Source organism: Saccopteryx leptura, chromosome 3 (genome assembly GCF_036850995.1).
Source record: "Saccopteryx leptura isolate mSacLep1 chromosome 3, mSacLep1_pri_phased_curated, whole genome shotgun sequence".
Taxonomy (NCBI): domain Eukaryota; kingdom Metazoa; phylum Chordata; class Mammalia; order Chiroptera; family Emballonuridae; genus Saccopteryx; species Saccopteryx leptura.
The window spans coordinates 218,386,682-218,404,459 of NC_089505.1; the positions used below are offsets into that span (position 1 = coordinate 218,386,682).

The following is a 17,778-nucleotide window of genomic DNA, read 5'->3' on the forward strand; positions in this document are numbered from 1 at the left end:
TCCTCTACCCAAGGAAACCTCTGAGATGCTCCCAGAATTCCCTGCTCTCTCATGAGACTAAATTGCAAACCACTCTCCTGGCCAAATCAGTGTTTAACGCAACACAACTTCCAGGTTCAGAACTAAGTCAAACACATGCATAACTAAAAACTGTTAAACCAGACAGCAGCTCATCCTACACCAGAACCAGTGACTGAAGACTCCAACACTCATGGAGCAGCTACCATGGGGCAAGAGTCCACATAGGGTCTATGGGCTGGGCTCAGCATTCACAAGGGTGTCACTGAAATCCAGATCCCTCATATCACCTTCCTGTCTCCCTGGGACAGTGATATGCTGAATATGAAGTTTTCATTGTTTCCCTGCATGTACTGCCCTCTCCTGAGCCTGAATTATGACACACAACCCTGTCTCCCCTTCTTCCATGTTCCCTGCATTTTATAAAATCAATGGGAAATAATTTCAGAAGAATGAAACCCATAGAAGTGCTACAGAATGAACAAATAACCAGGTAGAACTCTGGAGCCTGGGGCTCTGGGGCATTCCCAAAGTGCACCTGTAATACTGGTGGGTGAGGCCAGGCAGGTCCACATTGGATTTAGGCAGACGGTAGAGGAACTGTGAAGTCAGAAAGTGTGGGGCCATTCCCATTTATTGGAGGTTTGCAGAGACAGGTGAGTGAATAACAAAGGAAAACCAGCTTTTCGCAGTGGAGGGCAAGGTATCAGGAACACTGCCCCTCATTGTGGCCGCTGAGGGAATCAGGGAACCGCCCCTTGCAGTGCAGAAGAACGATCTGGGAGAATCACCCCCGAGGAAAAGTACCCATCCCTTTTCATAGACACACACATGTGGCTTTCTGCCATGTGCTCACGCACTAATCATGCAAAGTGCTTGCAGCTGGGAAACCAATGAGCAAGCCTAACACCGCTGTTTTCCCCACAGCACCACACGGCTTAGCTCCACACACTTCCCTCCCCTTCTTGTCTGTGTTCTGTCTCCAATGTATGGGCATCATTAGTAGTGTCCAAACAAGCTTCTCAGCTCTGTTCATCCCTGCTCAGTAAATTGTGTATCTTTTAGTTCTGGCCAAAATAATGACCATCAAAAATAAGAAACTACCCTTGAGGCCTCTCTTTTTCTTCTCAAACCACATCCAATCTAGCACTGACTTCTGGTTCCAGAATCTTGCGGAGAATTCAGAATGATGAATAAAACCAGTGTCTCCAATTAAAAAAAAATATTCCAAGGTGTTCTTGATGGAAAAAATCCTGGTTAGGGAAACAAGTGTTGTGGCCAAATGCTTGATGCTTCTCCCTCCTTGGTGCCAGTCCAGGTTTGTCCATGTCATGCAGAGCCACTGGAGGTACTGCTTCAGCTTACTGCACTGATCTTCCATTTGTTATAAAAGGAATACAAGAATGTGAACACTAAATCTTGAAAGAATTCTTAATGAAAGTGAAAGCTCTCCAAATTTCCACTCAGTGAGCTAGTTCAGAGGTACTTCTTTTTCTCCATCTGGCTTGCATAGCCGGAAAAGGACACACAGTGATTCTAACCTGGGTGAGAGATGAAGTTCTTTTCACACAGCAGGTAATAAGTATATTAAGAGTCAGCCCAAGGAACATATAAATGCTTTCAATATCTTCTTATCAAATTATGTATTATACCAACATGGATGTTCTCAGAATTTTTAAAATTAAATTCTCCAATATTTTTCTGAGCAATCCAACAATGAAAGCAGAAAGCCAACCAACCTTTAAAACAGAAATTGAGTTTCAATATTTTATTAAAAATAGCATATTTAACCACTGTTAACCAAGAATACCTTAACTTTGTTCCCCAACACCCCCCCAAATATGCAGCACAACACAGTAGTGATTTCAAAATCCTGATCATGATAACCAACAGAAATGTTTCAAAGTCAGATTTGCAATTAAAACTGGACCTTAGAAAAATTCTGAATTAAAAGAAACAAAGCTCTCACACAGAATGCTTTCATCCACCCAAAGAATAAATGCCAGTGAGCCATCCGCGGGACAGTACTGTCAGGTGGTTGTTTTCTTTGTGTGTAGCATAATATTTCATTTGTAGATACCACTTTCATAAATAAAATCGGCATTTTTTTACCCCATTTAATGTTCCTTTTCAGCTTCACAAAGAAACCAGTAAATAAAACTGTCAACGACAGTCAAGACATGTGCTCTCACAGCAAGATAAAAAACTTGAAAATACACAGAGATGCATCTACACTATTTTACATAAAAAGACAGATTTTAAAAAGTGCAAGGCAAAAGTTGCAGGTTTTTGAGAGGAGGTTTTAGGCACATCCATTTCTTTAAAGCAAGCTTCAGAATAAAATTCCAGTTTGTTCTTCATGACACCTGTTTAAGTCTCTCTTTTAAGAAAAAATAAAAAAGAAGACAAAAATACATTGCATCAGTGTGAAACGGAGTCTCGGTCCCGAGAATGAGGTTTTCAGTTATGGCGCGTCCGGCCTTTCTTTATTCTTGCAGGCTTTGGTTTCGGGATATACTGATTATTTGCCTGGTATTCGAGTTCTTTCCGAAAGTAGTGAATTGCTTTGTTTAAACCTTCTTCCAGCGGGACCTGTTTAATGAAAGAAAAAGTGAGAATGAGGCTAGTTGGACATTCACTAAAACAACAGACTGTCCCAGGCACAGGAAGGAAGTGCCGACTAGGGGTCACAAGGGCAACAGGGCTGCCTGGGAGAAGCTAGTCATCTTTCCAAAGAGCCCTTCAGCATACCTTAGAAAATTTGACAACTTATATTACAGAATGACATAAAATGAGCTGTCACCCCCGAGAGATCTGAACTATTTCTTGTAGGTTTGATGCCTACTCCAGTTGGAATCAGTCACAAAGATCATTTGTGTGTGTGTGTGTGTGTGTGTGTGTGTGTATTTTTCTGAAGTTGGAAACGGGGAGGCAGTCAAACAGACTCCTGCATGCGCCCAACCAGGATCCACCCGGCATGTCCACCAGGGGGCGATGCTCCGCCCATCTGGGGTGTCGCTCTGCCACAATCAGAGCCATTCTAGCACCTGAGGCAGAGGCCACAGAGCCATCCTCAGTGCCCGGGCAAACCCTGCTCCAACGGAGCCTTGGCTGCTGGAGGGGAAGAGAGAGACAGAGAGGAAGGAGAGGGAGAGGGTGGAGAAGCAGATGGGTGCTTCTCCTGTGTGCCCTGGCTGGGAATCGAACCCAGGACTCCTGCACGCCAGGCCGACGCTCTACCACTGAGCCAACCGGCTAGGGCCACAAAGATCACTTTTAAAATAACGCACACATACACCTACCATGACAAGAGATGCCCTGGAAAGCACCAGGATTTGACCCACATACCTCACTTTCACCCCAGTGACCTAAAAGGCCAAGTCTGAGAAGGACCTTCTAAAAAAGCCTTAATTTAGAGCAGCCCTGCAGCAAACATGAAACAGGAATCTCACCAACTGTCCATGAAAAGAAAGGGAGAAAGGAGTACAAGGGAGGCACTGCCCAGGGGTACCAGAAACTGGGGGTGCGGGGGGAGCAGTATATGTTTGTTATCTTGGTTTCATGTCAAAACTTATCAAAGTGTACATTTTAAATATGGGCAGTATGCTGTATGCCAACCTCAATGAAGCTGTTACAAACAGACACAGAATATGAAGATGGATATGACTAAAAGCCCCTTTGGACAAGAACTCTCAAATTTTTCTTATGAATTAAACCTCTAGTAAGAAGAAAAACTAGCTACAGATGCCTCATTTGCAACAATGTTAAAATATGTGTTTAACTCCGGACAAATAACAATACCCACTGTAAACATTCTTTACATAAGTTATGAGTAACAGTTACTGTGTAGTGGATGTGCATTTAACTTTGTTCAAAGTATTTTGTTTAAAACAAAGGTTCTATGAACAATGACAAATTCCTTCTAAATATGAAGACTATGTCTGTTGTAACAGGCTCTGTAATGCTGGCATTGTTATATATTAGATTTTGTTAAGTCTGGGCATAATCGTATTTTTATGTCATTCAACAATTTGTGTGGCCTTCAGGAGATCACTTAGACTTGTAGATCAGAGGATAAAATAAGGATAGAACTAGAATTCTCATATTTTTTTAAGGTTCAACAGCCTATGTTTCTACTCACTTAATTATCTAGCTCTCTGAAGGGTAGTAGAATGTCACTCCAAAATCTGCCTCATTGGCACATGGATGATTTTGAGCTGCAGGCGCTTGAAAAACAGAAAATGCAAGGAGAGGTTGTCTCTGAACTTCCCTTTATTTGTCAAAAAAAACCTCGACTGATATAAATCCCTCCTAGGGAGATTCATCAACCAAGGAGAACTGACTCATTATAGGAGAGGACACTCAAGTTTCACAGATAACCTTTGTCACAAACTACCATTAATCTCCCACTTATTTTTCTAAGGGTTCATTCACCTTTTTTAAAAATCATTTACTCTCCCCTAAAAGGTCTACATTCCCCCTCCTCTTTCCCTACAAAGATAGTATTTAAGCCTGAATTCCTTTTTTTTTTTTTTAAAGTGAAAGGAGGGGAGCTAGAGAGACTCCCGCATGTGCCCCAACCAGAATCTACCTGGCAACCCCCATGACGCTCTGCCTATCTGGTGCTGCTGCTCCGTTGCTCGGCATCCAAACTATTCTAGCACTTGAGGCAGAGGCCATAGAACCATCCTCAGTGCTCAGGGTTAACTTGCTCGAACCATTCAATCTATTGCTGCAGGAGGGGAAGAAAGAGATAGAGAGAAAGGAGAGGGGGAGGGGTGGAGAAGCAGATGGGCGCTTCTCCTGTGTGCCCTGGCTGGGAATCGAACCCAGGACTTCCACACGCCAGGCCAATGAATGCTCTAACGCTGAGCCAACCAGGCAGGGCCATAAGCCTGAATTCTAAGCCACTTCTTTGGGTTATTCATTTTTCTCTGGTATCTCCCATGTATACATGAGGTATACATGTTAATAAACCTCTGTTTTTCTCTTGTTAATCTGTCCTTTATTATTGGGGTCTCAGCTGAGAACTCATAAAGATAGGAGGAACTTACGTTTTCTAAAGGAGAAGAGCTGCGGCTTGCACCCCTCTTGTGTGTATCTGTGACCCAACATGGAAAAAATGCAGCCCATGGGGCCACACCTAGGATGGCTGTACATTTTTCAAGTACCTACTCTGTGCTAGGCTCTGTGGGAGCTGCTGGGCCGACTGCTGTGTCCAGGCCCAAACGTCTCTGTCCTCAGGGAGAGCACATTCTAGCAAGGCCCAGGGTGCACAGGGCAGGGGGCACAAGGCAAAGAGGGAATGGTAGAGACAGGACAGACGGTAAACGGTAAGATTGCTTCTGGAGACGGGGTCACCCAGGAAGGCCATGTGCAGCCCTGGGGGACACAGAGCCCAGGACGACTGGCATTCTTGGCCGAGTGGGGAGCTCTGCAGCTTCCTGCGGCCATGAGAGTCTGACAGTCTAAGCACACTGGAAGGTGTGGATGTCCACCTTTTCCCTCACCTTCCACCTCTCACACTTCCAACCTGGTGTTCTGCCTGTGTGGGATTTGTCCGCCCAGCTGACAGCAACCTCGCCCAACCCTGGCTCCATCTGGGCCACGTGGAGACAGTAGGACAACCGAGGCTGTGCAAGGCCAGCACTGCATGCAGCCATCACCCTCACTGCTGCTTTCACAGAGGAAGTTGTGTGTGTATGTGTGTGAGAGAGAGAGGGAGAGATTCCACAAATGCAGAAGGCCCAAGCCTTTCCCAGGGTCAGAGGATGAGACTCACGACGTGACAAGCATACAATGTGACAAACATATAATAAATGGCCTGAAGAAAACCCGACGTCTGGACTGCCCAGATGTTCACGCCCACCTCGCTCCACCAGGGGCTGCCGACAATGTTCAGCTCCTGCGAGGATGCGAATGCGTGATAGGGGCGTCCTTGCTCCCCGAGGCATGGAACCCCACACTTACCACAGGCTCCCACCCCAGCATCAACTTCGCTTTTTTGATGTCTGGTTTTCTTTTCTGCGGGTCATCCTGGGCTTCAGAGAGAAACTGAATTTCACTTCCACTACCTGAGTTGTTTCAAAAAACAAAACAAAAGAAAGGTAAGGGCATCACAAACCCCTAGGAATACCACATGTCACTAGATACGTCAAAGTAAACAGGGTACGGGTTGCGTGACACATATCGAGTCCTTCAGCTACCTGAGGAACTGTCCTTCTGTCCCACGAGAGCTAGGTGAGGGGCAGGTTACTCTGCTCCTAATGGCCTGAGTGACACTCCAGGGCCGGTCCTGCACTGCTGGCTCCAAGACAGACCACCCACCATGCTAACACAGCAGGTGTGCCCACTGAGTATGACTCCAAAATAGCAAAGGATGCTGCTGCCCCCACAGGGCACCTCAGGTGCTCAAGCCCTGGTCAAGGCCCTCTGGCCTGGAATCAGACTGGTCTTTAACTCATTTAGCCAGTAGAGCGCAGGAGAAATGACCACAGGCCACTTTCAGGCTGACCCCTAACAAAGACGTGGGCACTAATGGGCCTACAGGAGCAAGCCCTGAGCCAACACATAAGATGTCCAGCTGCTGTGCTGCAGAGACTACGTGCAGAGGACAGACAGCCTGGCTTGTTCAGCACCCTGGCTGGGCCCAGAGCCTGCTGGCTCACAGAACACAGCCATACCAGTGACCATTGCCTAGGCCTGCAGAAGAATCTGCAGTGGAGGCCAGCCCCATCATGGAATCTTGGACAAATAAAACAGTTGCTGCGTTCAGCCACTGTGGTGCGGGGTGGTGTGTCACAGCTGTTCACAGAAACACAGCAGCCACACTACAGCCCACTCGGGCCAGTGCTTCTCAAACTTCAACACTCAGATGGGTCACCTGAGGATCTTTGATAAAAGTAGATTCTATTCCAGGAGATGGGTGGGGTGTGCGATTCAGCATCTTTGCATTTATTTGTTGAGTGGGATGCTACTGCAGAGGCCGGCCCCAGGCCTGGCTCTGGACAGTGGCCTCAGTCCCACACTAGCTGTTATCAGAGCACATCTCCCCTCTGCTGGGCAGGGATGGACATTATGAATGGAAAGCCTGGGCAGTGGATCTGAATGGAGGCTGCTGGAGCCACAGTGATTTATGTCTCAGGAAGATCATCTCCTCACCGCTCAGCGGTGCAGAGTGAATGAGCAAATGCTGGCAGGTGACAGCTCCATGCCAGGAAGGACAACCCTGCAGAATCAAGCCAGCTAAGCAGGGTCTGGACAGTAACTTCAGAACATCCTACATCACATCCATCCCCAGTCTAGCCAACTACATGCCAGTCTGGTTTTGCCTTGACTCAAATAGATACCTCTGCCCCTACACCCCAGTGCAGGATTTCCCAGAGCTCCAGTGAGTCTGATAATGTGACAGAGAGGACACCTAGGGCATGTCTGCTACTGATGAAAAGTCACAAACTTCTATGGCTGAAGAGCAGACCCATGCCTGGGGCTACTCCAGTGTCCACACTGCCTCCAAATTCCGTGGCTGGCTGGCCCAGGCTGGACACAGAAGGTTAAACTGTAAACGGACTCCATCAGAAACATGCAGCTGGCATGACGACCTCCTGAGCTCTGACCCTCTGCACTCAGCACAGCCAGGCTCTGAAGAACAAAGACTGTCACCATGCAGCATGGACTCCCACCGTCAGGGCTCGGGCCCTAGGGACAGAGCCAGGCTTCCTGCTCCACAGTCCTTACAAATGTAAGCAAAGCCCGCTCCTTCCCCATCCCCTCCTCTTCACCTTTCCTTAACTAAGAATCAGGAAACAATTAAGTGCTCCTGATAAAACTGCTGTTCATCTAATTCAATTAGCTTGTATTAAATACACATTTCCTAGTCAAAGTGGTTGGTTGGTTTGTGAGAGACGGAAAGAGATGAGAAGTATCAACTCATAGTTGTGGCACTTTATTTTTCACTGATTGCTTCTCATATGTGCCTTGACCAGGAGGTTCAAGCCAAGCCAGCGACCCTGGGATCATGTCAATGATCCTGCACTCAAGCTGGTGACTTTGGGGTTTTGAACCTGGCACCTTCAGCATCCCAGGTTAACAATGCCCTACCACTGCGCCCCATCGGTCAGGCCCCAGTCAAGGTATTTTAAGTGACAGGGGAAGTGCAGGCAGCTTCACTCTAAAGGGTGTTGTCCTACTCACCAACGAGGTTTTTAATTAACTGTGCGAATTCTAGGATTGTGTGTTCCTCCGGGTTTCCCTAAGGAAGAAATGGGTTCTAGTTACAAGTGCACTCGCAACAGCAAATGCCACCCCTGCCACCCACACACATGAATGTCTTCCCAGGTGTTTGGGCCAACTCTGGCATCTCCAGAAGTCCCCAGACCCCTGCCTCACAGTTCACTGGGTGCTTAACTGTTCTGGACGATGACTACTCAACACGGCAGAGTGCTGAACTTCGCATTAGTCCTTTAGACAGGTATTTTTCAACCATGGTCTGCAGACTGGTGCCAGTCTGCCAGAAGTGTTGTGCCAGTTCTCAAAACAGTTAACCACCCTCAGGTTGTAAGAAAACAATAGGAGTCTATAATCCTTGGTCTATAATCCTTGAACATGGAGGTGGTTAATTTACAGGCCGGCAGGACATTTCTGGTGGACCAGTCCACAGACCAGCAGCTGAAACACACTGTTCTAGACAAACATCTGGTACAAGAACACCCCTTTGGCAAGGTCAAGAGTATCTGTGTGAACACATATTCCCTGGAAGAGTTACCACTTCCGGGACAGACCAGGCAGGTGGCAGAGTTGACAACTTTGACATTTAACTGCAGTGCCACTTTCCATAATAAAAGTTTGGTCTATGAAATCAGCTCTCCTCAGACAATTTCTTTCTGTCTCAGTGCACTGTACGAACAACGTACATACTAACGAACATGCACACTTCGGCCGAAGGTTATACTGGAAGGGAAACGCACTCTGGGCGAGGGCTCTCGGCAAGTGGGGGAGGGGGAGGCAACAAAGTGCATGAAGCAGGCTGATGTGGGGGGACTTCAGGAGAACCATTCTCGCCTCCTCTTCCTCCTCTCACACACTGCAGCAGCCACTGCCCCTCTCTTCTCCCCACACTCCCGCTCTGATGTGCTGCCCCCCAGCAAGAGACCGCCATCAAATCTGGCAGTTACAGATCCTCAACACGCTCTACTCCCAGTTTCCCAGGGCAGTCTGAGCTAGAAAGTCAGAGGCAGGGGCCCTGGGCCGGACCAGTCCACAGAGGGGGCCTGGGAGAAAGCACAACTCAGACTCGAAGAAGATGAGTTTCTATGAGAGATGAGAGTTCCCAAACATCCCTGTTCAGACGCCTTCACAAAGGAGGAAGCAGGGACGTGGCATCTAAAGAAAAGACATGGCTGACAACACACACAATTTAAAGGGCACGTGGAGAAAATACCAGGGTGAGGGTGGCCTGTCTAAGGGTGTCAGATTGGTAAATACTCGGATAGACTGAGGCTCACACCACACACCACATTCTCTTTTTACTTGATGTTTCTTCAAAAGTGCACGAAAGGAACACAGGCCAGGTGCTGGTAGCCACCTGTACCAGTGAGCTGGTCAGCAGTCCCACCGGGAGCGACCTTTCTAGGGCCCAGTCTCTCCTGTTTGATAAGAGCCCTCTCCCAGCTCAGTGAAAAAGGAATGCTACAGCCAGGCTTACGACAGCGGCTACACAGAAAAGTACAAGGAAAGGCTTTTGAGTCAAGTGGTTTCCAGAAATAAGCAAGCATGGCAGCACCAGTTCTAAAACACTGCAGGAAGCAAGAGAGGTGGTTGGGAGAAGCACCTGACACAGACTTTGTCACGACGCTGTCGAGGTGACACTTTTGAGGTGAGGCAATGTCGAAGTGGCTCCCTAGTGAACTGAGGGGCACTCGTGTCAGCTGGCGTCAATAGAAGCAGAACAGCTTGAATGCTGGACAGTCTACACTGGACCTCACATTATGAACAACGTGGCAAGGAAATATTCAGAAGACAGTGACTGGCAGGGTAAGAGGACTCCGGCTGGAAAAGCTAGAGAGAAGACTCAGGGGGTATGACCTTGCCCTTCAAGTCCTTAGAAAGCTATGACAATGAAGAGCCTCAGACCAGTGCTGAATGGCCCCACACCAAGAGAAGGAAGACCAGCAAGTGGGTGTACAGAGAATGAGATTTAGTCCTAAGGGTAAGGAAAATCTTTCTGTGAGCCAGAACTGGCCAAAGACAGAATGAATTTCTTTTGGAGAAGCAAGTTCACCAGCACTAAATGTGTTTAAGGCCAGACAAAACACTCTTCCAGCATTCCCCACCTGGAGACTCTGGGACTGCAGAAGTGAGGAAGGGGTGGAGCAAACTGTCTAACACACTGGTCGGTGCCACTGAATCACAGAGGTTCCTAGGAAACTTTACTGACCGCCTCCAGCTCCAACCCCATTAAATCAATCTTATAAAGATCATCAGCATGTTAAATGATGGAGAAGGGATGTACACAAAATAATGTCCACCCACCACTACCAAATGCTTTACAAATTTTTAGGTGGATGGAGTAGGCTTAGTGTTTATTACCTTGTTTGTCCATGTCTTGCCAACATTTCTACCTTTGTTTTATTTTGTGTTTCTTTCTCTAGTATTCAGTATCAACAAGCAGGCATGCCCCAACTGAGGTACAGCGAACAGCAGAGCCTGCTGCTCTCCACGGTTTCACAAGAGGGAAGGAGCCTGTGACCAGACCTAGAGGTGGGGGGACAAGGTGCACTCACATACTCACCAGGTTGACAGGGCTGCTGACATTGCTGTTCATGAGAGCCACCAGGCCGTTCACCAGGTCACTAGGAGAGAAGGGAAGGCCAGCTCAGGTGCTTCTGCAGAGCATGCAGATGCTGAGTGTCAGACAAAAGCCACCTCCCGGAAGGAAACCAAAACCAAATGGAAAACTGGATGTCAAAATAACATCCTGCCAATAAGAGGGTGCTGAGAAAGCTAAAGTACCCATGGATGAGATGACATGACATCTGGAACTTGCTTTCAGTGGGTGGGGGTGTAGATGGTTAATCAGGATGGAAACTAAGTGATTGGGTTGAGTGCTCTTTTGCAAATTTCCGAAATCCTCTACCAATCACAAAATAAAAATAAGTTAAAATACACACACCCAAAAAGTATGGCACTGACACAGTTTCTGATGAAATTCCCTATGACATGTGAACTGAGGTAGTTGGCCCATACGAAAGCAGATGATTAAAAAAACAAAACAACAAAAAGACCCACTGAAATGAAAAGACCCCTGAATCCTATCCCCACACTGGGCAGCACAGAGAAAGCCAAACAACACTGAGCGCTGAAACCAAATGGAACGCTGCTCCTGATCCCCTCAGCCTTCAGTGAGCCACCACCCACACCCACAAGACCTCGTATGAGACCGTAAGAGGTATCTGGATGTTTCAGATGGATTGTGATAGACTGGGCCATGGAGGTGAAGATAAGTAAGCAAATGTTCGCTTACCAAGGTTTGTTTCTTATTTTCAGAAGCTCTAAAGTGTGGCTCTGTTAAAAAAAAGTTACTTCGTAAAAATGACACCTCACTGCGATACATAAATACTTTTCTAAGTCTATTTTCATCAGCTATATTTCTAAGACTTTTAAAGTTCAGTTTGGTGATCCAAATAAAGTCTGTTTTGAAACCTCTCCCTCCATCATTACCATAAAGGAGCAGGTAAATTTCCAAAAGAAAACCTTAGTTTTTACTCTCCTTCCCATTGAAGAACTATTTTTTTGGTGGGATATTTAATAAACAATTTTCTGGGTTTCTGTTTACAACAAATGGGTATTTTGTATGAATATGCCTAAAGTCCATTCTGCTTTCACAGATTCAAGCGCGAATGCAAGTCATAGCCAACAGTGGCAGTTTCTCTTTCCTAGAAACTGACACAAGTCACTTCATCTCTGACAGTATTTATCACATCACAGCACATCCTCTTGTGGCATATGTCTCTGCGTATTCGTAAAAGACATTAAAAGCTGCCATTGAGTAGTCCATAATCATTTTTATTATTGAAACTGGGGGAAGAAGAGGGTCCGTGTTAATGGGAAGGTGACTATTACACAATCAAACTCACCTGGGGAATAGAGGGTGCAGGTCACACATCTTATATGTAATAAGCTGACAACTTTTAAGGTCATCATTGCATAGATCACACTCGTTTGACCTGAAGCCCTTTTTAAGTGTCATTTTGACAAAGTGACTTTAAAAATATATCTATAACATGTCTTTGTTATGTGGATGAGGACATAACCTGACCATGAAAATATCAAACACAATCATGCCAGGATGTCGATGCATATGACCTAGACCTCAGGAACCATACGATGCTGTTTCAAGGCAACCATGAATTTCAGGAACAGTTGATTTAGTACAGTGACTACAAATTCAGATACTGTGCATTTTTAACCGTGAAGTAGGAAGATTCTCAGTTTCTAAAAAATAGCTTACTAAAAGTAGCACAACTTTGGTTAAGTTAAGCCTTTCAGCTGAGTATTGAATAACTAAAAGTAGAAGCCAGGAAAGCTCTCTGCCGGGTTTGGTAAAGTCATGAGGCCTCATTATCCCAGCCTCTCTGACATGAGATGGAGATTTCCATCAGAGAGGGGCGTGATGAGGATGCGGTGTTGTGAAGGAAGGGCTTTCTGAAAGGGTTATCAGTAAAATATCCAGTAAGACTTCTAAAGTTCTGTCTTCAAGTTGTCTGCTGGTGTCTGAGTTGATGACCACATGCACAACCCGTGCCTAGCAGTGCAGGCCTGGCAGTGTGGCCAAGCCTGTCCCACACTGGATGATGTGGGACACGAGCACCACTAAATTCTTATAATACAGTGTGTCCGTAACATTACTTGGTGGGATAAGCAGTTGAAGGAAACCAGCAGTTTGGTGGAGAAACCCTGTTCTAATAGGCCATCAGTCAGTGACGAGTCTGTAGAAGCTATAAGGGATAGCTAACTAAGGAGCCCTAAAAAATCTGTGCATGAGCCCACATCGAACTGCACTGAATAGGTATGAAACTGGGAGAGTTTTCCTTTTATTTGGTGCAGATTTCACATTTTTATCGTCTTTTGTTGCTTTCCTGTGACCGGTCAAAAGTGCACCATGACTTTACAGACACACTGTATTTTAATTATCAGCACAAGTATCTGAGGCTGTTTTCAATGAATTTTGTATCGGATGTCTTTGCAATAATGAGACTAGTAGAAAGAATGGGTACTGGCTTCCCTTTTACTTGGTCTCACTAACGTTTCATGAGGTGTGCAGAAACATGGGAACACTGATGAGGCGGTTCAGGAAATTCAGTACAAATAGAGACTGCAAAGTCCCTCAAGAAAGTGCACAGACTTGGCGGGGGGGGGGGGGGCAGTTGAAGGAGGGTGGGGTGAGAAAATATTATGAAAAGATGGTACTCAATACACAGAAGTCAAATTACTATGGTCGCAATGCAGAAATGTGCCGTGACACCTCCCTCTGAGTACAGGTGCCTAGGTTAAGTGCACGGAAGTGGAAGCAATCCTGAGATGTCCTCGCTCAGTCCCTTCTCACAAAGCCTGGCCAGCAAAGTGGGCCCTTCACACACTCCCAAGGCGCTCTGTCCTGCTGGGCAACATGCTAATGAGTGGTGGGGGTGGGAGGCATGGGAAGGGAACACTGACCATTATTTATGTTTACTCATAGCTTTCTTTTGGATTAAAAGTGAAAATTCAAAAACAACAAACATTTTCAGGAAAAATCTATACTGGTTGTTTTTAACGGTTTTTTTGTTTGGCTGTCTTTTGTTTTGTTTTTTAGTAGCAGGTCCAATTCTCAAGGAGACTTCTCCCCTGGACCGTCACATGGTCAGACACAAGTCTCTGACTGCTCTGGCTGGGGCCGCACCCACTGCCACCAGGAAAGCATTTCCTGGCTGATAGGCAGTTCAGGGTACTATACTTTTCACTCCATAGGCGCACTTTTCCCACCAAAAGTAGAGGGGGAAACGCCTGTGCATCTTATGAAACAAATGTTCATTTTTTTTTTTTTTTTAGCTGCTGCAGGTTCCCAGACTAGAAGAGTATTTGAACATTAAAGTCTCTTCTCATTTGTTAATAACAGTGCTAATGGTTGTTAATACTGCTGTTGAGCTTACATTGTTGAAATATTATTGTGGTATATTTTATTAAATATTTTAACACACTATTTGGTGCAGAACCTTTTTTTCTTATTTCTTATTTTCCTCCTTGAAACCCTAGGTGCGTCTTATGGAGCGAAAAATATGGTATTCTCCCTGGAAAGTGAAAATATACAGAACTGGATATAATAGTTCAAAACACTGCAAACCTGCACAAAATTCTCAGTAACTGTCACATGGGGCAGTGTCTGGGCCTATGTAACTGTTTACGTGGTAACCCTTCTCTCAGAATCCAAACTGCACTTTAAAATTGGTCACCAACTGAACTGACAACAGAAACTAGAATACCACGAAGACAACAAAACTCACCACAGGGGACTACTCAAATTTCTTCGATATAATTTTAGGCACACAATTCACCAACAGCAGGACATGCTCACCCACCCAGAAAGCCATGTGTGAAGTGAGGCCAATTCAGAGCCTGTAGGTCTGCTGGATGTTTAAGGTCAAGTCTTTACGTTGGCCTGAACTGAAATCAAGTTACGTCCAGTCCAGCGAGTTTACCTACGAAACACTAGGTGGCAGCAGAGGGCTAGCACAGGAATCACAGGCCAGTACACATGCATGTAAACTTTCAACTTTAAACAGAGACCTGAAAGAACTTTCCCATCTTAAAGTTAAGATGAACTTTCCATAAGCCACACCGTTAAGAGTTGTGAGAGCAAATACTGTAAAAGGAGACACAGCCTGTTGGGTCAGCACCAGCCTCGCTGGAGTCCCACGGAGGCCAAGGCACGCTCGGCCTGCTGCCTTACCTGACATACTGGAAGGCCCTGGTCTGCGACCCGGAACCGTACACCTAGGGGAACACCAACAGTTAGGCCTCATGTATGAGTTTCAAATATACTCAGTGGTGAGAAGGTGGCAGAAATACTATGTGCATATTTACACGTACAAAGTTTTTCCTCAAAAGACAGCATCGGGAGTCAGATCTCGTCAGTCCTGTGATGTGTCAGGTTGTGGGCCAGGATCCAGCAGGGGACAGACCTACACAAACAGCACTCAGGTCTCACCCAGTCCTCCACAGGCTGCCATCAGGACAGCTGGGTCCTGTCAGATCAGGCCACACAACCTCTGCTGGGAGGCCAGCACCTGGTACTCTAGTTCCCTAGGTCACTATAATGTGTGGCCAAGGTAGGGAACCACCCAGGGAACTTTGGGTGGAAGACAGAGTGGTGGGAGGAAGGGGCCTCACACTCTTGTGTCCACTGCTGCTTCCAGGTCTCTACCTCTCATCTGCTTCCCACCTGGCACAGCTACTCATTGCTCAGGGACCAGCTCAGAGATCACGTCCTTGGGACACTCCCCAGACTCATTCCCAGGAAAGAATGCACTGCTCGGCCCTGTGGTCAACAGCCCTCCCCCTGGGTCAGGAATGAAGTCCCACTCATCCCTGCCCTGCTACAGCCCAGCATAGCACAGTGCTCAGTGAGTGTGCTAGCCAGCAAGGCCTGGCCCTGAGCACTGTGTGCAGGTCAAAGCAGCCTGGTCATCCAGGAATTCCCCAAAGGAGAGGTACACCCATGGGGTAGTGTGGGGAGAATGGCACCCTAGCTGCAAGGTCTCAGGTGCCTAGGAGTCTGCTCATCTTTGCACAGACAAAGGGCTAGAGTTAGGAATCATTTATGAACCCAGACTGTTGGTATAAGGGGTAAATACAATGCTAACTTTGGACTGATCTTAGAAGTATGGCTTCTCCACAATTTCCTTTGGAAAAATAGCAAGGTTTGTAAATGCTACTAATACCTAGATTCAAATCCTACATCTGCCATATCTGGGCTGTGCTGGGAAAATAATTCCCCTCAGTGAAGCCCCATTCTCATCTGTAAATTGAAGAAATCACAGCCAGGTGGCACGGCAGAATCCAACCCTACTGCAAAGATGTTGGCGTGTTTCTGTGTTTGAACTCAACTATGAAATAAAGTCTCTTCAAAATAAACTTAAGTTTAATAAACTTACTTAGCCAGCTCCACCCAAACCATACTCATCCATTTTCTGAACTTTCTGAACTGGAACACAATTCCGCTTAGATTACAGCTTCTGTGGGTGACTTACAGAACTCAGTGACACAGAGACAGGCCCACCTTGTTTTTATGGGGCTCCAGAGATATTGCAGTCTTTTACCAACTGAAGGTTTGTGGCAACCCTGCACCAAGCAAGTCTATCGGCACCATTTTTCCAACAGCATTTCTGACTTTGTCTCTGTGCTACATTTTGGAAATTCTTGCAGTATTTCAAAGTTTTTCATTATTATTATATTTGTTATGGTGACTTGTGATCAGTGATCTCTGATGTTAATGCTATAATTGTTTTAGGACACTATGACCTGCACCCATGTAAGACAGCACACTTAATTGATAAATTGAAGAAAAGCCTGAAGCTAGTAGATGTTGATTCACGAGGTTTAAGGAAAGAAGGTATCTCTAGCACATGGGTGCAAGGTGGAGCAGCAAGTGCTGATGAGAAGCTGCAGGTTCTCCAGAAGACAATTAGCGAAGGTAGCAACAGTGAACAACAGACAGTCAGGGTAGATGAAATAGCCTTCTAGTGGAAGAAGATGCCATCTAGGACTTTCGTAGCTGGAGAGAAGCCAACGCCTGGCTTCAGAGACTGGCACGTACCGTGAGCGGCTCCCCCTGCAGCGCCTGCAGGATGAAGTTGCTGACAACCCGGCCGTCATTCATATGCATACGTGGCCCAAAGGTGTTGAAGATTCTGGCCACACGCACTTCCACACCTTCCTGGAACAGGAAGCAGAGGAGGTGAGACACGTTTCACTTTGCAGTCTGCTTTCATTCCAAATGAAAATGGCTGTTTTGTTTGTATTATGTGCTATGTGCTCATATAAATAAACCCAAAAGACTACACAAAGAGAGTCTAACATGTCCCACGTCCCAACACCAAAAGGTTACCATATTAACACTGTTAGAACACTTGCATGACACTATGCGTTTATACACATTTTCCCCCCCAGTATCTATTTTTTCAAATGGGATTATGCTGTGCTCATTCTTTTATAATTTTTTCACATACTATTCTTTGCAAATTTATCACTTAATAAAGGATAAATCTATCCATGTATGTTTAATAGCTGATTTGAAAAAAGAGTGGTTTATCTTAGGAAAGAAGAAACATATAAACATTCTTTTTTTTTTTAAGTGAGAGGAGAGGAGATAGTGAGACACATTCCCACATGTGCACAGACAAGAATCCATTTCGCAATCCCTGACTGGGACTGATGCTTGAATCAACTGAGCTACTTTTAGCACCTGAGGCTGACAAGCTCAGACCAACTAAGCTATCCTTAGTGCCCGAGGCCAACACTCAAACCGTTTGAGCCCCTGGAAGCAGGAGGAGAAAAGGGAGAAAAGGGGGAAAGGGAGGGGAGAGAAGCAGATAGTCATTTCTCTTGTGTGCCCTGACTGGGGATCAAACCCAGGACGTCCATACACTGGGCCAATGCTCTATCCTCTCAGCCAACCAGCCAGGGCCATAAACATTCTTAAATGCTACACTTTGCCAACACCCCAGT

The 17,778-nt window shown here is 46.1% G+C and overlaps 1 protein-coding gene across 5 annotated transcripts in view; it reads right to left on the reverse strand.

Moving 5' to 3' along the window:
- Positions 1 to 636: 636 nt before the first annotated feature.
- Positions 637 to 17,778, reverse strand: part of UXS1 (UDP-glucuronate decarboxylase 1) — a 162,381-nt gene continuing 145,239 nt past the window's right edge. For 4 of the 5 annotated variants that reach the window (XM_066377553.1, XM_066377552.1, XM_066377549.1 and 1 more), the window contains 6 exons: positions 16,868 to 16,987; positions 15,002 to 15,045; positions 10,808 to 10,868; positions 8,212 to 8,269; positions 5,989 to 6,092; positions 637 to 2,610 (listed from right to left, as the gene is read on the reverse strand). In XM_066377553.1, the coding sequence (XP_066233650.1) occupies positions 2,479 to 2,610; positions 5,989 to 6,092; positions 8,212 to 8,269; positions 10,808 to 10,868; positions 15,002 to 15,045; positions 16,868 to 16,987 (519 nt within the window). In that variant the 3' untranslated portion in view covers positions 637 to 2,478. Of the gene's footprint in view, positions 2,611 to 4,159; positions 4,245 to 5,988; positions 6,093 to 8,211; positions 8,270 to 10,807; positions 10,869 to 15,001; positions 15,046 to 16,867; positions 16,988 to 17,778 lie in introns of all 5 variants that reach the window. The other variant, XM_066377551.1, reaches the window with a different exon arrangement.